The following is a 27,490-nucleotide window of genomic DNA, read 5'->3' as shown; positions in this document are numbered from 1 at the left end:
TTGTCATGTCGGCCGAAACTTGGGAAGTTCCCGCTCTAATATTCAGACGACAGTGATGACTCATTAAGAGCACTAATTTCGACCACTTTCCCGGTCGAGCCATACCAAATCAAACTAATTGACCCACGTGTATAGCCAATGTCCTGGCGGTGCTGAGCCGATGTAAAACTCTTCTGTAAACTCTTTTGTCTCTTGTAACTTGTTTATATTTTATATTTTAGTTATACTGTGTACTGTGTACAATAGTTATAGCGTATAGTGTGTGTAGTGTGTAGTGGTTATTTTGTTGTGACGTGTCACTTTATACTTTGCTACCAACGTCAGCCTTGACTTACCATTTATTGTAATTGGTACAGCATACATCAAAACTAAAACACTGTTTTCGATCTGACGGGTGATGGGCTCTCTCTGATGGGACACAGTTCTAGGGGGTACCCGGGGTACGAGTTAACGAATAGTGTTCGCGTCCTTCCACAATCCCCTCTCATTGTGTTTTTGCAGAGGAGAAGCCTAGTTCATCCGTCTGCATCGCTTAATCGAGTTGAAAATTTAGCCAATAACAAACTAAATTACATGTTAGACTGATAGCAGGTGTAGAGTTTATAACATACAAATTCTAAATTTTTGACGGCTGACGATGGTAAGTCGCTACGTTTAATTCGGGACTTTTATAGTCTTAAGTCTTGGAGCTCAAAATGTCTCGTGCTGTGGGCCGTATAAACGGCGCACACTACCGCCCCGCCTTACTTCACGGTTGCGGGGCGGAGCTGGTGCCGTTTGTCTCGGCCTCAAGTGGCGAGTGCTTGCCCATCGAATACACGATTGAAACACTAATTATTTATTGGAATTCTACAGTTTCCAAAACGAAGTACGAAGATATATTAACTTTGAGCTTTGTTTTGGCGACTGCTTCATCGATGGGCGAGTAGGTATTCGTTGTTTAGCAGTGTTGAATATTGGAGCAATTATATAATGTATATCTCCATCATAATATAGGCTAGTGTAAAGATATATAATCAAGAATACAAACAAACGCGAACGGTATTAGTAACTCGCTAGATTATAGATGTTATTTAAACACATATGTTTACGTCAATTATTACTAAAATTAATATTCTTTTTGCTTTAATATAATTACATTGTACATGTCACATGGATTAATGGATTAGTTGAATGAAACGTGTGCTACAAATGTCTACGCCTCACGCAGAACTGCGTACCGCTCAGTACTAATTCATGCTTGAGCGGTACTGCTGTTCACAGTGGCGCGCACTCAATTTAATCACAATAAATAACGAGCGCGCGGTTTTTTGGAATCTCTCCATTATTATATTAATTAGATCGCAGTGCTCACGGCCTGTACTGCGTGAACGACAGAAATATCTTTTAAATTATTTTGCTTCTGAAATTTTGGCTCTAGTAATTAAGAAATGTGACATGTAATTGTAAGTTAACAATTACAAATTAAATAGATCCTGTGCGCGGCGCCTACAGCTGACCTACGAATTTCTGAACAATTTTAAATTGTGGCTGTGTGCGCGGCGTACTGTATATGTGTTCGAAATTGAAATTTGAATTTATTTATGAATATAACATTATGTATTGATTATTTGTGGTAAATAAAAATTTTTCTTTCCTAAAAAATTTTTCTTTCCTCTTGATAGCAACGGACCATTTCCGTTACCCATGCACTGTGCTCTGCCAGTTGCAACATACTGTTCGATTGGATTGATAATTTTCATGTCATTTCGTCTGTTGTCAACAAACAACAGTAACTTAAATAATCAAATTTTAATCATGCCGTAATTTCAAATTATTGAACTCAATTTGCACCTTGCAAGGCTCGATCTATGTGTGGCTCGTATTTAAATTAATATTCAAACATGACTGATAAATTTGATTAAAAGCATTCAGGAAAAGTTATGTAACTTAAAATATTTCAAGTTCATCAGACATGGCCCGAAACTCTGAAGTCGTAATCAGCCACCGAAATGGTCAAATAAATCAACTTTTGTCCTTAACTTTGAACAATTCACAGTTTTCATCATTAAGAACAAATAAGTTTGACATAATCGACTTAAAAGACTCATTTACATACCCTACATAAATTAGAAATCAAACGAATGAATGAAAACAGTTCAGCTCACGTGTTAAGTTAAAGGACACAATTGCTTATCACTTTTCCGCTCGTGAAGTCTTAATTAGTCTTAATTATGGGCATTTAAAAAGTAATTTGTAAAGCTAGATTTCAAACATTTTGAAATTTTCTGAATTCAATTATTAAATTTTTAACTTGGATCGAATGCTTTGTCAATTTCAAGACTTCACTGGCCCAGTACAGCAGATATTCAATGGTCCACCACAGTTGTTCTTTAAGGTACACCACAGCATTTCCCAGTTCATTACAATGCTATGAATGATTTGTTACTGTCATGTTTAATTTCCTGTTGTACATGTTCTTGTGGAAAATTCGAATTCCTCTTGAACCTATTGAAAAATCGCCTGTTAATTTCACACTATCTAGTTATTCCAGAAAAATCTAGTTATTCCACAACCCTGGCTCGTAGGATGTCAGTAAAGTAGCTGTGAAATGAAAATCTAAATTTCATTTAAGTACCTCCCCTCTTACATGATTTGATTTGATTGTTGTCTACATTTCATGAAATCACAAATGCCTCACGCATGCACTTATTTAATGTTCGCTTTTCATTGTAGATGTTGCGGCGCGGAGTGACCAAGTCCAATAAAATCCTCCAAACATGCTGTAGGTACATGGCCACCCGCTCTGAAACAGACAGTTTTGGCCCAATTGATGTGCCGGCTGAGAAATATTATGGAGCTCAAACAGCCCGATCTGCAATGAACTTCAAAATAGGAGGCCCAACTGAACAAATGCCGGTAAGATAATAGAAACCTCTGAAAAGGAACATGAGTGATAAGCAGGCCAAAGTAATGAAGTGAATGCTGAGAGTTGTATTACAGATATAAAATAACTTCAGATATTATAACGTCTGTTCAGGTGCCATTGATAAGAGCGTTTGGACAACTGAAGCAAGCATGTGCTATAGTCAACATGAAGTATGGACTCGACAAGACAGTTGGAGACACTATAGTCAAGGCTACTGATGAGGTAATGGAGTTCAAGGAAAGATTATTGTTATCTTATGTTTTGATGAAACTGCTCATTGTAGCCAGTTATTTTAAGATTTTCATCATCATCATGATGAAACTGCAGACATAATGAGATAAGTGAAGGTAGAAAAAAATCTACACCCCGCAGGTCAAAATAAACATAAATAACTTTTAAAGTTGTAAGGTGATCCAAAGTTGTAGGGTGATCTGACCCACCTCTTCCCTGCAGTTGATAAAAGGAGATCTGGATGACCACTTTCCTCTTGTTATTTGGCAGACAGGTTCTGGTACTCAGAGCAACATGAACGTCAATGAGGTCATCTCTAACCGATCAATCGAGATGTTGGGAGGTGAGATTGGTAGCAAGACACCAGTGCATCCTAATGATCATGTCAACAAAGGACAGAGTTCCAATGATACCTTCCCCACTGCAATGCACATCGCCGTAGCTCAGGTATCTTTCTTATCTAAGTTCAACTTACCTATTCAACTTGCTAGTTATAAATTAACACGTTAATTTTAATTGTGGGCAGATTTAAAGATGAGGAACTTGGTGCCCTCAGCCCAATCTAGCCATTTATTTACTGTGCTAATTATTATATGTAAGTGTCTGGTAGCCGCACAAAATTACTTTAATATCAAGTCAACAATTGGCATCTCGGCCATAAACGACATAAACGATCAGTTGAAAATGTGAAACAAAAAGGAAATTGATTACAATGAACATATTTTGTTGATTTTTATGACACAAATTTAACCTACATTCATATTTTGATTTTACTAACCCCCTCTTTGAAGGATGAGATTATTTGTTAGAAATCATGGCACAATCCCTGATCGCTTGCTCAGTCTTCTCCGCCGGGAGAAAGTCCAAGAGATCACCTCTTTTGCACAACATGCGCAGCACGGCGCTGGGTCCTGCGCCAACAAGCAGTACCCTCAAGCTACGTTAAAGACAGTGTTCAGTGGGAACATCCCCTCCAGTGGTACGAGCAGACAACAGACTGGTTTGTTAGGTTACCCCCTCTTCTCTTCACACCAGGGCTTCTTTCATTGTTGGTTTCTTTGTGAGGCCCATTGTAATGAGTTGGTTAAACAAATCTTGTCAGAGCCCCCAGGAATCAATACTCTCAAACTGTTTGACGATCTTTCTAATGCAATCTGTGTTTACGCTGACTGTATCAAGTTTATCGCTGAAAATGCACCTAATGATAAAATTGCACGTGCAGCAATTGTTTGTAACAGTAACGCGCATGAGTTTGTTGAGAAATTAAACACAAATGTGGATCTCTACCGGGCAATAAAAGCAGTTGCAGACAGCTCTGAGACATTTTCTTCATTAAACTCTGAAGATGTCACAGCTCTTATGTCATTTCTTCATGACATGGACCTCTCAGGAATCCATCTCCCTGATGAAATACGTCACAGTTACGTCCAGCATATGTCAGAAATCGCAACAGCCGGAAACAACTTCCTGCAACTAGGTCAGAAGCCTGTTTTGATTAAATTTGATGACGCTCCGAGAGCATTGCACAACTACAAGTCAATAATGAAAGAGAATCATAACAAGAAAGTAGAATTTATAGAGTTGCATGGTCCAGGTTCTGACCATGTTATGACAGATGTTAGAGAGTTTGCATTCAGGAACTACCACGCCTTCGATCAGGACAAAGAGAATGAACTAATGAATTTATTGGGAGCACGACACAAGATGGCACGCAGCGTAGGATTCAAGAGTTTTAGTGAGCGTGAGTTGAGAAACACAATGGCAGGTTCACCTGAAAACGTGTCTAACTTTCTGAACAATCTTCACAGCGAGCTCAAACCTCTGGTTGACCTTGAGTTTGAGCACATCAAGTTCGCAAAAGCAGAAGAGAACAGACATGATTTCGGTGTGCCTAAGATATACCCTGGAGATGGTCAGTATTATTCTCGGGTACTAAATGAGCGGTGTTTAGTTGACAACCATAAGCAAGATATGTTCCTAGACATGCTAGAGTTTGAGAATGTTATAGAGGGTTTGAATGTTTTCTGTGAAGATGTGCTGAAAATATCCCTTGTTACGGAGGTACCAATGCAGGGAGAGCTAATAAACACTAACGTTGTAAAAGTTGGTGTATTTGATGATAAGGAAGGACTGATAGGCTACATTTACCTAGATCTGTTTGAAAGAGACAACAAAACACCCCGCACTTGTCTCCATACCATCACATGTGGCACTAAGACTCAGCTTCCTGTTGTTGTTCTACAGTGCAGTTTCTTAATGAATCCTAGGAAGCAGGAAATGGGCCAATACCACTACCATAGGATCAATCTAGACCAGGTGCAGACTCTGTTTCACGAGTTTGGACATGCTTTGCATGCCATTCTTGGGAGGACCACATACCAAGCTACCAGTGGCACCAGGGGTCCCACTGATTTCTCTGAAATTCCTAGCATGCTTTTCGAAAACTTTATATCCCATCCTGAGATCTACTACGCAGTGGTCAACCCCTTTGCCATCTACAGCGACTCAGATTTTAAGTTAGGCAGGAAGAACCTATTTAACACTCCTTACAGCGCCCTGAAAACTGAGACCAGTATACTTTACTCTCTGTTAGACCAGGAGTTACACTCAGATACCCTACCCACCTCCACTAACGAGATAGCAAACAAACTGTTCAGTAAATACTCGCACTTATCACCGTTAGAGGGCACTGCGTGGCATCACCGCTTTGCTCATCTCTACTTCTACGGGGCTAGATATTACAGTTATCTTTGGTCACAGTCCATTGCTAATCTTATATTCTACAATTTGTTCCATGATGATCCGTTCAATGAGAAAGCTGGGGAAAAGTTGAAGGAGTTTCTGAGACGTGGGTCTGGTACTGATTTTAAATCTTCGTTAGATGAACTGGTTGGGTATGAGTTTAGCCAGGATGATATGATAGCAGCTATTGTTGAGCCGCTCAAAGTCTTCAATAATTCTTATCTTGATAAGCAGGATATTTCTAAAAAGTGGTGGTAGTTTGTGTTACGGCTTTTCGGAGTAATAGTAAGGGGAAAAGTGGCATTCCGTTGGATTCGAATGTTCACAAGGATTTCTCAACGGAATATGGTAGTTAGGACCCCTACGAACATAATTAGACTTGTTGCCAATTTTGTATCTCAACGGAAACACCACTTTTACCACTTTTTACCACCTTTGTACCACCTTTCTGGTTTGCCAAATATCTTTAGTTGTGAACATCATAGAAGGCTGCAAATTAACCTAGAATGTTTATCTTATCAAGGAGTAAAACTTTTGTATCAAAAATTTTTACATCGGACAATCAGCTAATTGGATAATTACCAATTAGTTAATCACCAAAAAAAGTGAAAATTTTTTTATTGGCTTAAAATGATTTAAATCGTTTGAAACACGGAGAAATGTAGTTTTTAGAAAAACTTCAAAAATTTTTCACTTACAATTTTTTTTCGAGACTTGAAAAAAAGTTTGAAAATTTGAAAATATTTTTTTCCGCCAAAAGTGATCGAATTGCATGAAACGTGGATAAAAATGCTTTGCAGAAAAACTTCGAAGATTTTTAGATTGGGGAATACTAAAATCATCAATATTTGAAGTTGGAGTTCAGTAAATCTCGACATATTTTAGTAATTAGGAATAGCTTAGCGGAAAGGGCTGGACCTGAAAAAGGTTAACCACACAATATTAGAGTTTCATAACTAATTACAATACAGCTTTATCAAATTCCACATAAAGAAACAGCACAAAAGGACCATTTAAGATCGAACCGATTTTACCTGCTGTACTATCATTTTATTGATTTCAATGATCAAAACCTCTGTCAATCTTGCCAATCTATACCGGGTATCTGAATGTACCGGACCTCTTATTTACCTCTATAATTAGACCCAGTTGTGCAAGAAATGCGATTTCTCACAGGGGTTTCTTTAAACTGTGCACTTTTTGTCACTCTCGCAACTCGCAAGAGGCCTGGTATTATAGGGGGGGGGGGGGGGGGTATAGGAAGCGAGTGTAAATATACCTTCCATCATCCATTGTGGCTTTTTTGTATTGTGAATGCGCATGCCGCTTCGTTTGCTATGCCATATACCTCGAATAACCCCCATATGTCATTGCCAGGGTCGGGATAGAGCTGGAGATAGCATTGAAAAGTTGCTAGAAATAGCTAGATTTAGAGTAAACTGGTGGTAGCTGGGTGGTGCTAGCATGGATGTAGCAGAACGTAGCTACACGGGGTTTCATTGGAGTTGGTTATTTTAATGGCCAAAGAGTGCCGGAACTAAAGTTACTTAAGATTGCAGTTTAGGGGCAGTGTAAACCACGGTGTAGTCAGGGACACAGAGCTACAGTGCAGGAGTACTGCAAAAGAACAGTGCAAGTGATACAGTCTGCAACAGTAAAACTCCGAAGAAGGAGATAAGATTGTGGCTGCAGAGGAGGAGAGTAGCTGGAACCTGATTGTGTTTGTGTTGAAAGAAGAGGAGGAAGAAGAGTTTCCTGCTCTGGTAACTGTATTTTTGGAAGAGGTGGGGTGAGAACTTATTTTCAAGCGACAAGGGTGGGCTGGAAGCAACCAGATACAGCTATCCGACCTATTAAGATCACCGTCCTGAGCTTAACAGCATTTCATCAGAATCTTATGAAAACAGAGAGACTGACCCACCCTTTTTAGATCCAACGAAACCCTTTATATAAATCGACTTTTCTGCATGAATTACTTCATGGTATCTTCTTATCAAGGCTACAGACCTTGCCGTACCGGATTTATTGATCAAAGTGAGTCTCTTTAGCCCTCTTCTTCTTTAGAGCTTTAGGTTAGTGATCAAACTCTTCGCTACTCGCTCTTCACTGGATCTATCAGGACAGATTCACATCTTTTTAGGTCTCAACCAGCCTTAGTTTTCCTGTTTTCATCATGTAGTACGTTCTGCTACCTCCATTTTAGCACCACCCAGCTTCCATCAGTTCACTCTAAGTCTAGCTTCGTCGGCGTTTTACTGTTGCAGACTGTATCACTTGCACTGTTCTATTGCAGTACTCCTGCACTGTAGCTCTGTGTACCTGACTACACCGTGGTTTACACTGCCCCTAAACTGCAATCTTAAGTAACTTTAGTTCCGGCACTCTTTGGCCATTAAAATAACCAACTCCAATGAAACCCCGTGTAGCTACGTTCTGCTACATCCATGCTAGCACCACCCAGCCCCCCCTATAATACCAGGCCTCTTGCGAGTTGCGAGAGTGATAAAAAGTGCACAGTTTAAAGAAACCCCTGTGAGAAATCGCATTTCTTGCACAACTGGGTCTAATTATGGAGGTAAATAAGAGGTCCGGTACATTCAGATACCCGGTATAGATTGGCAAGATTGACAGAGGTTTTGATCATTGAAATCAATAAAATGATAGTACAGCAGGTAAAATCGGTTCGATCTTAAATGGTCCTTTTGTGCTGTTTCTTTATGTGGAATTTGATAAAGCTGTATTGTAATTAGTTACGAAACTCTAATATTGTGTGGTTAACCTTTTTCAGGTCCAGCCCTTTCCGCTAAGCTATTCCTAATTACTAAAATATGTCGAGATTTACTGAACTCCAACTTCAAATATTGATGATTTTAGTATTCCCCAATCTAAAAATCTTCGAAGTTTTTCTGCAAAGCATTTTTATCCACGTTTCATGCAATTCGATCACTTTTGGCGGAAAAAAATATTTTCAAATTTTCAAACTTTTTTTTTGAAGTCTCGAAAAAAAATTTTAAGTGAAAAATTTTTGAAGTTTTTCTAAAAACTACATTTCTCCGTGTTTCAAACGATTTCAATCATTTTGAGCCAATAAAAAATTTTCACTTTTTTTGGTGATTAACTAATTGGTAATTATCCAATTAGCTGATTGTCCAATGTAAAAATTTTTGATGCAAAAGTTTTACTCCTTGATAAGATAAACATTCTAGGTTAATTTTCAGCCTTCTACGACGTTCACAACTAAAGATATTTGGCAAACCAGAAAAGTGGTACAAAGGTGGTAAAAAGTGGTAAAAGTGGTGTTTCTGTTGAGATACAAAATTGGCAACAAGTCTAATTATGTTCGTAGGGGTCCTAACTACCATATTCCGTTGAGAAATCCTTGTGAACATTCAAATCCAACGGAACCCTTAAATCGACCACTTTTCCCCTTACTATAATTTTAAACTCTCCCAATTTTCGGAGTTTCGAAAATGTACTGTAGAATTTTCAAGTGGAATGTAAATATTTGTAATTTTTTGCTTTTCTTATGTTCAATTTTTAAAGATTTAAGTTTAAGTATTTATAAACAACATTACAGCTATCTAAACCAAGTGGGATGCAACGACTGTGAAGAAAAAAGATGACCAATGAGTAATAGTTAAAATTTGTCGTTGCATCCCCCTCCCTTTGATTTAAACCTCTCATTACAATTTACTGCTACAATTGTTTAAGAAGGTTTAAGAAGCATTTGGTGGCTCTTACCGACCAAACCATTCCCATCAATAATTTCAATATATTTAGCAATTTGATAATTCACTAACTAACCATCTTTTCTTCTATAGCAAGCATGGCTAGAGGTCCCAAGAAGCATTTGAAGCGTCTGAACGCACCCAAGAAATGGATGTTGGACAAGCTTTCCGGAAAGTTCGCACCTCGACCCAGCGCAGGACCCCATAAACTGAGGGAGTCAATGCCTCTGATCGTTATCATCAGGAACAAGCTGAAGTACGCACTTACCTACAGCGAGACTAAGAAAGTCACCATGTCTCGTGCCATCAAAGTTGATAACAGAGTCCGAACTGACATTGGCTTCCCTGTTGGATTCCAAGATGTTATCACCATCGACAAGACTGGCGAGCACTTCAGAATGCTGTTTGACGTAAAAGGACGTTTCCTGATTCACAGAATAAAGAAAGAAGAGGCTGCTTACAAGCTCTGCGTTGTAAAGAAACTTTCAACTGCTGCTAAGGGAATCCCAGTACTCATCACCCACGACGGACGTACTATCAGGTATCCAGACCCAGACTGCAAGGTTCACGACACCATCAAGTTGGACATTGAATCTGGTAAGATCCTCGACCACATCAAATTCGAGCCCGGCAACCTTGCCTACATCACTGGAGGTCAGAATTGTGGACGTATCGGAATTATCACCCACAAGGAGAAACATCCTGGAAGTTTCGACATTGTGCACGTCAAGGACTCAGTAGGTCACAGTTTCGCTACTCGACTCAGTAACGTGTTCCCCATCGGCAAAGGCAAGCAAGCCTGGATCTCACTACCAAGAGGCAAGGGAGTCAGACTGAGTATCGCAGAAGAGAGGGACAGAAAACTTGCAGCTAAGGCCAAGGAAATGTAAATTATTGATAATTTTTTAATTTATCCTAACCGGGTTGTTTCATTGTCTCCTCGATTTTACATATAACAAATGATAAAACCCACTTAAAAGTGGCAAATTCCAACAAAATCTCAACTTTGCGTACGGCGCAAAGACTAGATTACGTTTCAACTCAGAGACAGGTCGCATTACGCCAAAAAATTTTGCGGCGCGCACGTACTCAAATCGGCTATCAGACACCAATCTATATAACAGAGAAACACGGCTGACCTAACCGTGTTTCAGGAGTGTCACACTTGCCTCCTACCTGGATTGAAAGTTCTGCACAAGGCACTGAAGGAGAAAGCTGATGAATTCGCTGATATTATCAAGATCGGACGAACGCATACCCAGGTACAGTGAATATTCGTAACGACTTAAATCCCGCCGAAAACTGCGCAAGCGATATATTTGCTGAACGATCTGACTAAGTGATACTAGAGCATCTAAAATATACTTTCGGCACTCCAGTCTAGCTCCTGAACAAGTCCTTCCCAGGACGCCACTCCCCTTACGCTGGGACAAGAGTTTAGTGGATATGTAACTCAAATGGAGTATGCTATTGATCGTGTCAATGATGCTTTACCAAGAGTCTACCAACTCGCTATTGGTTTGTTTCTTCACTGTCTGCTAAGCTTACTTTTTTAATTTAAACACAGTTGTACACGTAAAAAGGTTGAAAACCTTAATTTTAAATGATCCTCACAATTTATGACAAGGATGAGAGTAAACAGAGCTGGTATGAAACAGAGTACTTAAACCACACAAAAGCTTATCCTAATCCTCTCATAGGCGGTACAGCTGTGGGTACTGGCTTGAACACTTACAAGGGGTATTCTGAGGACGTAGCGGCTGTTCTGTCTGAGAAGACTAAACTCCCTTTCGTGTCAGCCCCCAACAAGTTCGAAGCTCTTGCTGCTCACGATGCCATGGTAAATTTAACTCGTTAATTTCCTTTTATTTCGATTCCTCGCAGAGCCATTATTTGGGATTATTTTTCTCTTAAATAACCTAGGGTGAAATAAATAAGACAGCCTCTGTGAGCTAACTATTGTTAACACCCCTGTTTTACAGGTGGAACTGTCTGGCGCACTGAACACGATATCATGTAGTATAATGAAGATAGCTAATGATATCAGATTCCTGGGGTCAGGACCTCGTTGTGGTCTGGGAGAATTGTCTCTGCCTGAAAACGAGCCTGGTAGCAGCATTATGCCCGGCAAGATTAACCCCACACAGTGCGAGGCTATTACCATGGTCGCGGCTCAGGTGAGGATAATGGTTAACCAGGGTTTTAAGAAAGTTTAAATATTCTGGGTCAGGCATTTTTATTGAGATCATATTTCGCGTCTTACAATGCTTGTGGCAGATTAATACTATCTCTAAGTTACAAATATTTTGCAGGTTATGGGTAACCACGTGGCAGTAACAGTAGGCGGAAGTAACGGACACTTCGAACTCAACGTCTTTAAACCCATGATGGTAGCTAACGTTCTCCGCTCTACTCGTCTCCTAGGTACGTGTGTTCACTGTTCACTGTTTTTCTGTGGAATCGCAACCTTGTTTTTACTGACGTCTGCAGTAATCTCAGTAGCAAATTTCAACTGACAACACTTTAGTAGAGGGAGTGTAGTTGAAATAATGTAATACGGTGTTAGTTGATTTATTGAATCTCAAAAGACTGCTCTCAGTGGTACTTGTTTTCATAATAAATATTTAATTAAAGTAAATTATGTTTTCAGGTGACTCGTGTGTAAGTTTCTCTAAGAACTGTGTGGAAGGTATTGTGGCTAACAGAGATACGATAGATAGACTTCTGAACGAGTCTCTGATGCTGGTGACCGCTCTCAACCCTCACATTGGTAATTTCACTTTCACTTTCTCTTTTACATCTCCTTATCTTTTCACTTCATGACATGAAGTTCATGTAAACTGTAGACATATCAGTTGTCACACCCATATTATTTGATAACAGGAAACTCATTGTCATTACTTGATTATGTATCTCACTCAGGTTACGATAACGCCACTAAGATTGCCAAGAAAGCTCACAAAGACGGCACAACCCTGCTCCAGTCAGCTCTGGCTCTGGAACTGCTCACTGAGGAACAGTTCAAGGAGTGGGTCAGACCCGAACTTATGCTCGGACCTAAATAGATATTGGAAGATAAGATACGAAGTAGGCTAAATGTGGGAGAAACAGATCGAGTCTGAGGAGGTTTTGATACAGATAAAGGAAGTACGATGGCAGGACTTGTGTGAGAGAAAAATTGGTTGTGTCATTTCTCAACATAGATCTAAATTTAGTAACAAAGCCCTCGAGAATCAGACGTTCGTCATCATGAAGTTTCTTGGAATGATTTTTTACATCGTAATGGTCGGGTCAGGTTAAAAATTGCATATTTTATCTCAGTACATATTCTTGACACATATTATGATACATTTTTCTAGCGCTCCGCTAGTTTGGTTTTAAGCCCTTCCTTTCGTCGTTATAAATTCCCATATCCAAAAAAATTTTAATTTCCTACATTCTCAATTTTTTCGTTTTCTGTGGGCCGCTCGCTTCGCTCGCATAAAAAGTCTTTGTATTCGCGTGGTTCAAAGATTTTCCATGGCGGATTCCAGATTCTCAATTTTACTTTTTTAGGGCCCGGAACAGGGACGTAGCCATGATTTTTCTTTGAGGGGGGCTGCTGGCGAGCGAAACGATTCGACGCGTCCAATCCAGCTGCGCAGCGAGCGAAGCGAGCAAGCTGTGGCAGGGGTCTGGGGGCGCAGCCCCCAGCCGGGTCCAGGGGCGGAGCCCCTTGGCAGGGGCTAGGGGGGCGCAGCCCCCCGGAAAATTTTTGCGAAACAGGGTGTTTTAGACGACATTTGGCATTAAAGAAATTTGTAGGACAGCAATAAACTGGGATTGAAAAGAATCAAGTACTCACGTAAATTTGGTAACTTCACAACAGCAATCTGCATTCTCCAATCAGAATTTACGACTTACTCAGGCCTCATCGTCTTAAGATTTTTACATTTCCTACGGTCTAGGGGACACTACTGACTATTTATAGAAGTCTTCTAGAATGTTTGCTTGGATTTAATGACAGATATTTACTAATCCACAGTTCAAATCTTTGACTGACTGCAGTCATAAACACAGCCCAGTTACCAGGCGACCATGGGAACTAGGGGGCTTATCTTTTTTCTGGGGTTCGATTTTTTTCGGGGGGGGGGGGCTGCCGCCCCCCTAGCCCCCCCCCCCTGTCTACGTGCCTGGCCCGGAATGCTTTTTAATAGATAATCCTAGGTTACTTTTGGGGGCGAAGCCCCCGAAAATTTTGGAAATTTAAACTAGATTTGGCCTCCTGGAACGAATCTGACAATGGAGAACGATTTTAGCATACTATTTTCTGATTTCAATTTTTATTGGGATAAATTGTCTGGATTCTAGAATCCCTAAACACTTGGCTTAACTAAAGCACGAAATAGGAGACAGCATGAAGTATCAAGAGTTTATAATTTTGGCAAAAATGTTTTCTCATCTACTACCATCACTTTCTGCTTTCAAGCCCGTTTCATAGACTAGATAAGTAGATAGTAAAATGTTAATAAAGTAATAATGACAACTATTTATGTCGTGTACGCGAAAATGCACCAATAATTAGCATCTGGTTAGTGGTTACTTGATGCACAGATTTTGTAGCTAATAGCAACAAACTTTGGTCTGTGAAACGAAATTTGATAGACTGGATCAGTGGATCCCTGACTGAGGACATTTAAATAACGGTCCAGCAACTTTTAGTCTGCTCTTTCACTTAAATTCCTACTGAAATATTATCGAAAATTCTCAGAGTTGGCTCTCGAATTTCCTACTTTTTGTCAAAAATTTCCTACTTTTAAAAATTTCCTACATTCTTAGAATGCGAGAATGCGGGTTTTTGGATATGGGTATAAATTATTGAATGAGAATTAGTTTTGTAAATTTGTTTTGTAAATAATTGAGACGTCATGGAAAACCAGAAAATGTAATTTTGTTTCAACGCAGATTTCATAATAATTTACCTTTTCCTCACCACGTACTTTACTACATACCATTGAACAAGGCTTCATTCTAAATACCAAAACACAGTTCCGGTATCGTAGAAGTGTGATACCTTGCATGTGTTTGTTACCATGGTAATTTGATGTATTATGCTGTTTAATGAAATTTTACTGCATGTCCTAATTTTCTCGACATAACACACATCGTGTTTTGGGAAGCAGCATTGTGTTTTAACAGTTATCATATTTGCCTTGGGTTGGCTTGAAAAACATTTTGGGTGTTAATTTAGTTAATCAGTGTGGCTAGCCCCGTTTAATTTCAATTGTGACCTTGTTCGGTACGTGTGTTTTGTATATTGTGAGACGTTTCACCCATTTTTCTGTAGTGAAATGTTTGCGGACATATCACTCTCTTGTTCAGTGGGTTGTGAATCTTCCAGGCTGCTTCACAAACATTTCAATCTGACAGTGGGTTGTAAATCTTCCAGACTGCTACACAAACATTTCACTCTGACAGTGGGTTGTCAATCTTCCAGGCTTCTACACAAACATTTCACTCTGACAGTGGGTTGTGAATCTTCCAGGCTGCTTCACAAACATTTCACTCTGACAGAGGGTTGTGAATCTTCCAGGCTTCTACACAAACATTTCACTCTGACAGTGGGTTGTAACTCTTCCAGGCCGCTTCACAAACATTTCACTCTGACAGAGGGTTGTGAATCTTCCAGACTGCTTCACAAACATTTCACTCTGACAGTGGGTTGTGAACCTTCCAGACTGCTTCACAAACATTTCACTCTGACAGTGGGTTGTGAATCTTCCAGGCTGCTACACAAACATTTCTCTCTGACAGTGGGTTGTGAATCTTCCAGACTGCTTCACAAACATTTCACTCTGACAGTGGGTTGTGAATCTTCCAGGCTGCTACACAAACATTTCTCTCTGACAGTGGGTTGTAAATCTTCCAGGCTGCTACACAAACATTTCTCTCTGACAGTGGGTTGTGAATCTTCCAGACTGCTTCACAAACATTTCGGGGGGGGGGGGGGGGGGGGGGGGGGGGGGTGGGGGGGGGGGGGGGGGGGGGGGGGGGGGGGGGGGGGGGGGGGGGGGGGGGGGGCCAATGGCATAAATGGAGAAAATGGAGAATTACTCATGGGTTTTTCCATTTTCTCCATAGAAATAGTCTCCATTTTATGCCATTTTATGCCATTTTATGCCATTGAAAACCTGAAAAATTTAGAATCTCAAGAAAAATTATTTAAAAAAAAGATATTTTCGGCCAATAATGAACAGGGTATCATGAAACATAACATGGAGAAAAGTGGTTTTCAGAAAAACTTTGAAAAGTTTTGACAGAAAATGTTCGGTCCGAGTCATTTTCGATACGTACCTCCCGTATCGAGAGCTCCTGATTCCGAGCTCGTGTTGCAAAGGGGAGGCCTGCCTTCCGAGATCGCATTACCTCGAGTCCAAAATTGTGTATCGAGGGGAAGGTGTGGACTTCGAAAAACCGAAAAAATATTTTCGGCAAATAATGAACAGGGTAGCTATGAACAGGGTAAGCATGAAACGTGGAGAATAGCGGTTTTCAGAGAAAAAATTTGAAAAATTTTGACCGAAAAAATATTTTCGGCTTAAAATGAACAAGGTAGCATGAAACGTGGAGAAAAGTGTTTTTCAGAAAAACTTTGAAAAATTTTAACTTAGAAAATTACCCCTCGGTACACAATTTTGGACTCGAGGCTTCCCCCTGGTAATGCGATCTCGGAAGGCAGGCCTCCCCTTTGCGATACGAGCTCGGAATCGGAGCTCTCGATACGAGAGGTACGTATCGAGAACGACTCGGGCCGAAAATTTTCTAAGTCAAAATTTTCCAAAGTTTTTCTAAAAACCACTTTTCTCCACGTTTCATGCTACCCTCTTCATTATAAGCCGAAAATATTTTTTTGGTTTTTCGGTTTTTCGGTTTATCGAAGTCTGCCTGAAGTGTGCCTCTACTAACCTAGTATAAGCATCTAGTAGCCTACTATGAGCTTTCATAAGCTTGTTACGCCCCTAGTAAGCGTAAATAAACATGTTAGGATGTCCAATTTAGGTGTTAAATGGTGTTAAAGATGAAATTTCGAAGACAAAATTCATGGCATAAAATGGAGAAAATGGAGAATTACTCATGGGTTTTTCCATTTTCTCCATAGAAAAAGTCTCCATTTTATGCCATTTTATGCCATTTTATGCCATTGGCCCCCCCCCCAACATTTCACTCTGACAGTGGGTTGTGAATCTTCCAGGCTGCTACACAAACATTTCACTCTGACAGTGGGTTATGAATCTTCCAGGCTGCTACACAAACATTTCACTCTGACAGTGGGTTGTGAATCTTCCAGGCTGCTACACAAACATTTCACTCTGACAGTGGGTTGTGAATCTTCCAGGCTGCTACACAAACATTTCACTCTGACAGTGGGTTATGAATCTTCCAGGCTGCTACACAAACATTCCACTCTGACAGTGGGTTGTGAATCTTCCAGGCTGCTACACAAACATTTCACTCTGACAGTGGGTTGTAAATCTTCCAGACCGCTTCACAAATCGTTTAGTAATTACTGTGGTATGCTGACTGCGTATCTAATTAAAACGGGGCATTCCAAACCAGTTTCCTTTGTTTATTCTGTTGTTGTCTTGTAATACCTATTACGTTAATGTTCGTCACAGTTGTTAGTCCAGTTCTAATGCTGACGTAGGAAGGGTTGGTTTGGGTACGTAACAGATTATACAACTGCTATAAAGATAGTGTGTTGTTTTATTGTGAGTCTTATTATCCATGCTCATGTTATTGTTCATTCTGTTTAGTACTAACTCAGATACTTTAAATCAAGTTTTAGTTCTAATTGCTTAGTTTAGAGTAGGGGTGGGCACGAAAATGCAAATTTTCCAAATTTTTAAACGGCCCTGTTTTTTGGGTAAAGGGACCTCCAAAATGAAAAAATAACTTGGTTTGGGGTCAAAAAAGCCCAAAATAAATATTTCCCGCCCCGTTTTCGGTTAGCGGGAGGGTCATTTTTTACGTTTTTGACTAAAATTGGCTTTATTTAATTCATTTTCACCTTTTACACCTCATTGTTACCCATGATTGTGAATCATTATTGACAAACCAGGTAGGGTGAATGATTTCAGCCATCTAAAAATTTTCTGAAGACCCCCAGGGTGCCCGTATCCATGGAAACGGGTCGTTTTGAAAAACATTTAAGCGAAATCAGCCAAAATGTTTGTTTTTACCCCTTTTTGCCATTCAAAGACTTTTAACATGGCCAAAAGTATCCAGAAAGACCATTATTGTATATTGTAACTTGTATGCCAACTATAATAGGTATAAAAACATGATGTTAGGTGTTTTAGTGGTATTTTTGGGCCTTAGCAACGCCTAGCAACGGGGCGTTTTAGGCATTTTAGAGGTTAATACATGTCATTTTAATATCTTACACTCTATTGTTACTAATGAATGTTGATTATTATTAACATACCAGGTAGGGTTGATGATTTCAAGCTTCCAGAGCTCATCTGGAGGCATATTGGGTGCCCGTAACCATGGAAACTCGTCTTTTTTACGAAAAATTGAGATTTCAGTGAAAATTAGGGTTTTTTATAACTTTATCCATAAATATTATACTAGTTATCCTTTATAAACCCTATGACAGTTGTGTATTGGGAGATAAAATGGTAACTAATGTCTAACACTTCAGGGAGATAAGTTTTCCCACTATTTAGGCCCCTAGCAACCCATAGCAACGACGATTTACATGCAAAATAAGGCATAAAATACCACTATTTGACCCAAAACTGCCGAAAATTGACCTGGGTCATGGTAACAACGGTTTAAAACAGTAAAGTGATTACAATTAAACTATTGATGTTAGGGTTCCTCACTATGTAGGCCCCTAGCAACCCATAGCAACACCTAGTTACGTGAGTCTTGGTCGTACCTTCATATCAATACTGATTGTCTCTGTAAGGTCTGGGTGCCTTTCCTAACTTGCCAAATCCTGGCAAATCCAGTAACGTGTAGATCCTTTAATAGAACTCATGAAAGTTATGGTTGCAGAATCCCCATTCACACTGAGGACCTCCCTTGGGTATAATGTATCCTCAAACAGCCCTATTACACAGTTGTTCTTCTTAGGAGGCGAACTCTCATCAGTTCCACCACACTAAACTTGATCTGGATAACTATGACCAATAGAATGGGGCTGTAAGGGTTCTAACTGCTCTTCAACAACTCTGGGGCTTGACTTGGTAACTTGGAGATCCTCTACACTTACTGGGGCAATACTTTTACCCTGATAGCCAATGATAGCAGCCTCCAGATCGTCTACTTCATATCCTTCCTGGCCTATATCATGACCTATTAACTTACACGTTACTGGAACAGAAGCAGTCACTCAAGAGTGTGTTCCAGCAGGAAGCTGACTTGCTGTGTGAAGAAACCAAGGTGGTGGAAGTTATTACAAAATGTAAAGCTTCACACGTTCTACAAGATCTTGTTTAAACAATTGGCTAGCTAAACCGGTAACAGAAAAGCCCCAGAGTTGTTGAAGAGCAGTGAGAACCCTTACAGCCCCATTCTATTGGTCATGGTAAATAAGGTAATCCAGATCAAGTTCAGTTTGGTAATACTGATGAGAGTTTGCCATGTAAGAAGAACAACTGTGTAATAGGGCTGTTTGAGGATACATTATACCCAAGGGAGGTCCTCAGTGTGAATGGGGATTCTGCAACCATAACTTTCATGAGTTCTATTAAAGGATCTACACGTTACTGGATTTGCCAGGATTTGGCAAGTTAGGAAAGGCACCCAGACCTTACAGAGACAATCAGTATTGATATGAAGGTACGAAAGACTCACGTAACTAGGTGTTGCTATGGGTTGCTAGGGGCCTACATAGTGAGGAACCCTAACATCAATAGTTTAATTGTAATCACTTTACTGTTTTAAACCGTTGTTACCATGACCCAGGTCAATTTTCAGCAGTTTTGGGTCAAATAGTGGTATTTTATGCCTTATTTTGCATGTAAATCGTCGTTGCTATGGGTTGCTAGGGGCCTAAATAGTGGGAAAACTTATCTCCCTGAAGTGTTAGACATTAGTTACCATTTTATCTCCCAATACACAACTGTCATAGGGTTTATAAAGGATAACTAGTATAATATTTATGGATAAAGTTATAAAAAACCCTAATTTTCACTGAAATCTCAATTTTTCGTAAAAAAGACGAGTTTCCATGGTTACGGGCACCCAATATGCCTCCAGATGAGCTCTGGAAGCTTGAAATCATCAACCCTACCTGGTATGTTAATAATAATCAACATTCATTAGTAACAATAGAGTGTAAGATATTAAAATGACATGTATTAACCTCTAAAATGCCTAAAACGCCCCGTTGCTAGGCGTTGCTAAGGCCCAAAAATATCACTAAAACACCTAACATCATGTTTTTATACCTATTATAGTTGATATACAAGTTACAATGTACAATTATGGTCTTTCTGGATACTTTTGGCCATGTTAAAAGTCTTAGAATGGCAAAAAGGGGTAAAAACAAACATTTTGGCTAAATTTCGCTTAAATGTTTTTCAAAACGACCCGTTTCCATGGATACGGGCACCCTGGGGGTCTTCAGAAAATTTTTAGATGGCTGAAATCATTCACCCTACCTGGTTTGTCAATAATGATTCACAATCATGGGAAACAATGAGGTGTAAAAGGTGAAAATGAATTAAATAAAGCCAATTTTAGTCAAAAACGTCAAAAATGACCCTCCCGCTAACCGAAAACGGGGCGGGAAATATTTATTTTGGGCTTTTTTGACCCCAAACCAAGTTATTTTTTCATTTTGGAGGTCCCTTTACCCAAAAAACAGGGCCGTTTAAAAATTCATGACATCACCCAAAAATATTGCCATCCGTGACCACCTCTAAATTAGAGGTGGTATCTAGTTCAGATTTAAAGGACGCTATCAATCCAATTTTAAATATAGTAAATTATGACCCCTCACAGCCTTGACAAAGGTTCAAACCTCTGCAGTGTTAGTCCTAAGTTAGAGGTGGTAGAACTGACTGTTGGTACCAACCTGAACTTCACACGAAGTAGTCAACTAACTACCCCACAGTTCTCTAGAAATGAAGGTGCTATAACCCCTGTTCTGCTTATAGTTTATTTCCCAGAAGTGTTCAAGGGAACCTGTTAACCTGCTAACCTGCTACCACCTCGTACCTTGTACTTAGTGTTTATCTGATGAAGTTGAAACTGTCGGGGTTTGTTGGGTTCCCTTAAAGTAATATCTGTGCCTAGTAAAACAACAGCTGCAACCTCCAGTTAGGCGCTGTAATTGACGCTAAAAGGTTAGCTCCCTTGTCCTGAGCAACCCTTTACAGGGTTGCACCCCTTCACACCAAAGAAGCATTTGCAAGGAAACCCTATACCATTCCCCCACAAAACCCCGTCCCACAATACCTTGTTTTTGTGAGAGGAGCAGCAGATGTTATGGTATTGTCAACCCTGATGTCTAATTTAAGTAACATGTCTCCCTCCCATTTATAATGCTCTTCTATCAGTAACTGTCTAGTGCCCGCTGCAAATTACCTCCAACTCGTGTGCCAGCCTCGGAACACCTTCTCCTGAACATTCTCCTGACACTAAGTACTATTACTACCTCGCTATTACTACCTCACTCCCCAGCTCTTGTTATTGTGGGAGGATTGGTTCTTCACCGTCAGTTATTATCGGTACTTGTACTCTGCATATCTTCAGCGGTACTGTTTATTTGTCACTTTAAGACTCTTTTCGTATGGTAACTTTTATACGGCTTAGTTAATACAGTGTACAGGGTGTTTCAAGAGTTGCAGGGATTTACTTTTAGTTTTGGAGTAACTTTGCATTTATTTGTGATTTGTATCGGGTTATCTTCCTGCTAGGGGTTTTGGTAGTTCTAAGGTTTAATGGCAGACTTAATTCAGAATTCAGAATTATAGCTACCGAAAAAAACAATGTTCAGAGCAAATTCATGACTACTAGGTTTACTACCCACGTCCCACAACTAGGGGCTATTAAAAAAGTTTGAAATTTGAGTGGTGTCGAGGAATGTTTCTATGTCAGACCGTTTGACTTTGAGGCTGTACTTGATAATCATACGTTACAAATATAATGTCCATCTTCTGCTATTGCTAATAGAAACAAAAGGCTGTAATGTTATCGATAAAAACGGGTTCTCTCAAAATTGGCGAAAAATTCAGCTTCATTGGTACTGGTGGTACAGGCCTAAACACTTAATAAAAGTACCATATTCCGTTGCGAAATCTTTTTGAACATTCAGTGCCAAGTCTGCCAGCGAACTTCAAAAATCGAGTCTTTATCCCTGACTGAGACTCTAATATATCAAATGAATCTGTAATAGGTGGTACTATTACTATTAAGTATTAGCATGACCACTTACATTTCTTCAAAGTGGCCGCCTCTGCCTAGATTTCACATTTGGTGCATGTTGTGTCTGTGATCAATTTACGGATACCTCCAGGCATGACGAGCCAAGTAATGGTAGACTCATTGATGACCGATATAGCGGGATTCATGATGCACAAGTAGGAGACAAGTTTTAATAGGTCCAAAGTGTTCCTTACTGATACCCATTTGTCATAATCTATACTATAAGTATAACGCCGACCTCGTTAAAGTATAACGCGGTTTTTATTGTTATACTTATAGCGAGGGTCTATAGTTATAGTTATACTTATAGCGAGGGTCGATCTTGGAGTTACATTTGAATAAACATTGGGGGCAACATTACATTTTAGGTTTAATCATTAATGTACCAGTACATTGTACTTGTAGTTGTACATCGGTGATCCGACACTCGACAGCCATTGCCCATATTGATATTCTGACACTGTCCAACCGGCCGATCACAGACTATAAATCGAAGTATAATCAATAATTAAAGCCCAGAGTTTCTTCAGTTAACTTATCAAAATGAAATACTATAATTAAACTGTATGAAAATGAATTCAAGTTTTAAACTTTGAACTTATTGTTAATGTTGACATTATTCACTTTCACTTTCAGCTCAGGAATACCAATTTGATATTTCTGAATAATGTCAAAAATAACCTAATTTGAAATATCATTCCCAATTTTATTTGTGTGTTGTAATGAAACCCTTGCCCCTGCTTTACTTTTAGATGTAAAAAACAGCTAAAAGTAAAAAGATAATGAAGGGTCAGATAATTGATATACGCAATTATAAAGAAATACTAGCATATAATTGACTCGCAGCCGGATCGTCGTAAGGATGGTATGGAGCTAATTCAGATTTTAAGGAGCTTTTTTGTTTTAGTTGGTCCGTCTGCAGATCTTACTTTATAGTTATACTATGTACTATAAGGAACCTTATGTTATAATTCCTCGGGATGCGACTTTTGATATATTGTGCCTCAAAGTGAGATATATATCACTATCAGTTGAAATCGGTAACCGTAAAATTAAATATCTGAGGCCAAGTCTGAAGTCAGTGAAGAGAAAAAGGTAGTTCTACTTCTGGTTTCAGGTTGTACTATAGATTCTACTATTTCTGGAGACTTGTGGGGAAAATATTAACGGGTGATACTCGTAAAATATCTGTTCCATATTGATATATTGGACCGTCGACGAGTCCAACTCGGCGCGCGTCCTGGTAGGTTGTAAACCTACAAGGAAAATAAAAATCACATTTGTTTTGAAACGTGACAGTGATATTCAGATTTGTAAATGTAGACCCTGCTAAACACTTTACAGTTACTAGAGGTTAGAATGTCTTGTTTGGTGGTTTAACTTCTTAATCATAAGCACGGTACAAAGTTTACCACTCTCTCTCTCTCTCTCTCTCTCTCTCTCTGTTTACCACATCTTTAAACCACATCTTTAAACTCCCTTCTAGTCGGAGTCAACAAGTTTAATTTCAGTTTAGCATTTAGACCTACTGATCTTATTTTTCTGCTTCTGCAAACCCACTACACTGTTACTATTTTATATTTATACTTTTTTAATGTTATTTTATTTAGTAGATTAACAGGTTCCGGTTTACTGAGCTATCGTTTTAAATAACCAGGCCTCTTTTTTTTCTATTCGTGATCAAGAATATCGGTTTAGATTCGATTGACTGTACTGCAAATGCAATTGTGAACACAACTTAGTCGGCTGTAATTTAGATAGTATCACTATTGCTTTATAAACACCTCCGGCAGTGCACAGTGGCGTAATGTTGTCTGTTGGAGCCCCCCCCCCCCCCCCCCCCCCGCTGAAAAAGCGACCCCTGTTGGCGCGCCCCTCCTTAAAATTGGACAGATTAAATGATTTTAGAGGATATGCCGGTATGTTTCTAGAGCAAAACGCGCAGTTTTGCTAGTACCGTAGTTAACTTTTTCCAAATTGTCCCACATTCAAACGACGATCATTTGGCGTCGGCGCGCGGGGCCCTTAGTTACGCCACTGACCTCCGGGTTGAAAATGAATAATTAGCCGGGCGGGCAGGATCTGGGTAGATTCTGATAATCCTAGCTCCCGCTGTTAGTGTTAGTTTTTTCCCGCTCGATAAACACAAAACAATATGAATATTAATATTAATAACCCCGGCGGCCCGGTACAGCTTCTATAACATATTAGGGGTCGTTCACATAGGGGTCGTTCACATATTACGTAATCAATATTTTGGCAATTTTTACCCCCCGGCCCCCCTCCGTAATCAACCCTGATTAAGACCGAACCCCCTCCCCCCCCCTATATTACGTAATCAAGGTTTGACCCCCCCGCCCGTAATCAAGACCCAACCCCCTCCTACATTACGTAATCAAGATTAGACACCCCCCATTTTATTTATTAAAAGCTATCATGTATCACAACGGATTAATGAATGAAATAATCGCAAAGCACTTACTAAACGAAAATTGGTTTAAAAAACGAAAATTTTGATTACATAATTAACGAAAATTGTCCAATTGGTATTTCGAAAATCGGTAAAAAATTAAAATTTTGATTACGTAATCAACGACCAAACCCCCCCCCCCCCCCGTAATCAACCGTAAGTATTTGAACCCCCCCCCCCCCCCCCCGTCGGCTGATTACGTAATATGTGAACGACCCCATATTACGTAATCAATATTTTGGCAATTTTTACCCCCCCCCCTCCGTAATCAAGACCGAACCCCCCTATATTACGTAATCAAGGTTTGACCATCCCCCCCCCCGTAATAAAGACCCGACCCCCCTCCTATATTACGTAATCAAGATTAGACACCCCCGGCCCCCATTTTTGAGTTAAATATTGATGTACTTGTAGAGATACAAGAAATACACATTATTCATTGCTGTCTGAGACTTGAAAAGATTTTTGTAATATCTCAAATAAATCGTTTAAAAAAGAAAATTTTGATTACATTAATTAACTAAAATTGTCCAATTGGTATTTCGAAAATCGGTAAAAAATTAAAATTAATCAACGACCAAACCCCCCCCCCCCCCCCCCCGTAATCAACCGTAAGCATTTGAAACCCCCCCTCGGCTGATTACGTAATATGTGAACGACCCCAATACGTCCTTCGGTCCTTAGTTTTATTTATCTAGTAGTATAACTATAATATAGGTCCCAATTCTATTTAATATTACTGGTCTCATATTAGAATGAAAGGTAAATATTAAAACGAATTAGCCCTAGCACTTAGCACTTAGCAACACCCCGGAGGTGTTTATAAAACAAAACACCAGCACGCTCAAGGTTATATCAAAATAACCCCTCGTGCTAAAGGCGAGTAAAGCACGTCCGCGTTATTTTCATAATAATCCTTCGTGCTTCGCACTCGAAATTATTATCATTATATTGAAATATAATCCCTGTTCGTGCCGGCGTAATGTGTGTTATAGTTCAAGTTGATCATTAGTTGATTCGGATTTTTATTGATTCGGTAGAGACTTTGGTATAGACTTGAACGTCTAATTTTGGTTATTGAATAGCATTTTCTCCTTTAAGTGTATCAAAAATCATCCAAAATTCTTCTCAGCAGCTGTTTAAACTAAAGAACTGATAAGAGATAAAATTAAGCTGATCTAGAAGTCTTAATAACTGTGAAATTGGTGATAAGAACTTGGTGATAAGAGCTTGGTAGTAAGAGTATATCTGATAAGATCAGGTGATAAAGGTGATGGGAGCAGAGCAGAGTCACACAAGGAAAAAGGTTAACCAGTCTGAACATAGCAGTGACTCGGAGTCTTACGGCTCAGGTAACTTTAACTTTAAGTCCTATGATTCAGATACGAGAACTTTGGGTCCCAGGAGGCGGGATTCATGTTGTTGTACGAGGAGAAGGACCCGTTGTCTCATGATTTAGTTAATTGAAGATGTTAATATTTAGTGGTTCGAGGCGGCAAACAGCATTCCCGAATTTAGGTTGGTATTAGATTTTATGACTTGTTTATTTTCTCACCACCACCAATGGTGGTTAACATTATCTGCAACTTCAGAGGACGGTTTCTCAGAGATGAGCTCAAGGAGGTCAGTGCCAGACTTTACCCTGGCTAAGAACGTGGCACCTCCCAGCTATACCCTCGATAACATCAAGGGCAACCTGGTGAATAGTTTTATAGTTATACGCATAATTATCCATAATTATACACATAATTATCCAGCTTTTTGTTGGTTCTACTCTTATTTCACTGTCTAGGTTTTAGTTCGTGATAATTTGTTATAAAATGTAGACTGTAGAATTTAGAATGTAGAATTTAGAGTTGTTGAACCAAGTGGTCCAGTTAATGGACTCTTTATTCTACAACATGATATTTTAAGAAAATAGCTGTATGATCTATCTCTGTATTTATGATGATTTGTTAGTTAGAGTTTCTTGTGCAACGTTTGTCCTGACCTCAACACAATGAGAACGGATCACTTAAACGGAGGTTCCCACGGCCACAATTTCACTGCAGTAGCTAGGATTAGAAATCTCTTAATTTCCGAGTAGTTTGGGAAGAACACTAAGTTTAAATATTTCTTATTTCAGAGCAGTTTGGGTCGGAAGCTCTCTACCGCTCACAACAGTGACTCTTACAACTCCCGTAAGTAAACCCTTTTAGTCTTAATCTTACTCTTTAGATAAGACACATGCAGATCTGTAGTGATAAGGAGGGCTGATGATAATATTCAGTAAATTTAGTTAGTAGCCGATGAGTGTGAAACTTTTGAAACTAGTGTTGAAACTGTTGAAACTGAAGCAGGCTGAAACTAGTTTTGAAACTGAAGCAGGCTGAAACTAGTTTCAGTAACTGCTATTCCATAAGAGCACATCAGGTGTCTGCTATAGTTGATGCTTCATTCTGATACTCTCTTGCTATTGGACTAACTCAGCAGCTGTCTTCTTATCTTACTGACAAAACAGTGTCTAGAACACTATTGAAATATCCAGATAGACAATATCTATCTTTCTTCGAGCTATATCAGGTTCCGATTAGAGTTCCAGAAATTTTCGCAACCTTATAATATACTGGCTGCCAGACTTTGGGGCCGAAGTGATATGATCCACCATATACGTCATCAAGTAATTAACATGCAAGCTTGAAGCTTGTGGCGTATAATTAGTGATGTGATCCATGGATTGAATATAATTGACCTAGAAATGGGCTAGATCTGGGGTAAAGTTCATATGACAACTCTGCACACAGAAGCTACAAATTTGGGGAAATATCTTCGGAGCGACATAAAATGTCCCGTCAGCAATCCAATTGTTGTATTCTGCGAGGGTGTGAAGGTTCCTGTTGGTGGCGAAGGCTATGATTCTCACATCTCGGTCAGTCTTCCCATCAAAGAGGATAAATGGTTCGTCTCTTCTCGTAGATGTGCAGCTGGGAGGAAGAACGAATTCAAGAGAAG

At 39.5% G+C, this 27,490-nt stretch overlaps 3 protein-coding genes across 3 annotated transcripts; all 3 read left to right on the top strand.

Annotated features, from left to right (window-relative positions):
- Positions 1-2,714: 2,714 nt before the first annotated feature.
- LOC134819121 (probable fumarate hydratase, mitochondrial) lies at positions 2,715-12,947 on the top strand. The gene is made up of 10 exons (XM_063828893.1): positions 2,715-2,898; positions 3,020-3,130; positions 3,362-3,586; positions 10,764-10,871; positions 11,016-11,127; positions 11,310-11,449; positions 11,592-11,786; positions 11,922-12,033; positions 12,260-12,379; positions 12,532-12,947. Exons 1-10 carry the CDS (start codon positions 2,716-2,718, stop codon positions 12,672-12,674), a joined length of 1,449 nt encoding a protein of 482 aa, XP_063684963.1. The 5' UTR covers position 2,715; the 3' UTR covers positions 12,675-12,947.
- On the top strand, positions 3,618-6,159 carry LOC134819743 (mitochondrial intermediate peptidase-like). The gene has a single exon (XM_063829861.1). It carries the CDS (start codon positions 3,932-3,934, stop codon positions 6,137-6,139), a length of 2,208 nt encoding a protein of 735 aa, XP_063685931.1. The 5' UTR covers positions 3,618-3,931; the 3' UTR covers positions 6,140-6,159.
- LOC134819742 (small ribosomal subunit protein eS4-like) lies at positions 9,670-10,528 on the top strand. The gene has a single exon (XM_063829860.1). The coding sequence runs from the start codon at positions 9,708-9,710 to the stop codon at positions 10,497-10,499; it is 792 nt and encodes a 263-aa protein (XP_063685930.1). The 5' UTR covers positions 9,670-9,707; the 3' UTR covers positions 10,500-10,528.
- Positions 12,948-27,490: the final 14,543 nt, after the last annotated feature.

This window comes from Bolinopsis microptera, chromosome 8 (genome assembly GCF_026151205.1).
Source record: "Bolinopsis microptera isolate Bmic1 chromosome 8, MBARI_Bmic_1.0, whole genome shotgun sequence".
Classification (NCBI taxonomy): Eukaryota; Metazoa; Ctenophora; class Tentaculata; order Lobata; family Bolinopsidae; genus Bolinopsis; species Bolinopsis microptera.
Note: the sequence above shows the minus strand (reverse complement) of the source record. Positions and strands in the feature narration are given on the sequence as shown.

Excerpts from the sequence above, each read along its gene's own strand:
- LOC134819743 (XM_063829861.1), top strand. The coding sequence starts at position 3,932 with ATGAGATTATTTGTTAGAAATCATGGCACAATCCCTGATCGCTTGCTC.
- LOC134819121 (XM_063828893.1), top strand. The coding sequence starts at position 2,716 with ATGTTGCGGCGCGGAGTGACCAAGTCCAATAAAATCCTCCAAACATGC. Across the intron at positions 3,587-10,763 it reads TGCACATCGCCGTAGCTCAG|GAGTGTCACACTTGCCTCCT; the intron begins GTATCTTTCTTA and ends ACCGTGTTTCAG. Across the intron at positions 11,787-11,921 it reads TTACCATGGTCGCGGCTCAG|GTTATGGGTAACCACGTGGC; the intron begins GTGAGGATAATG and ends AATATTTTGCAG.
- LOC134819742 (XM_063829860.1), top strand. The coding sequence starts at position 9,708 with ATGGCTAGAGGTCCCAAGAAGCATTTGAAGCGTCTGAACGCACCCAAG.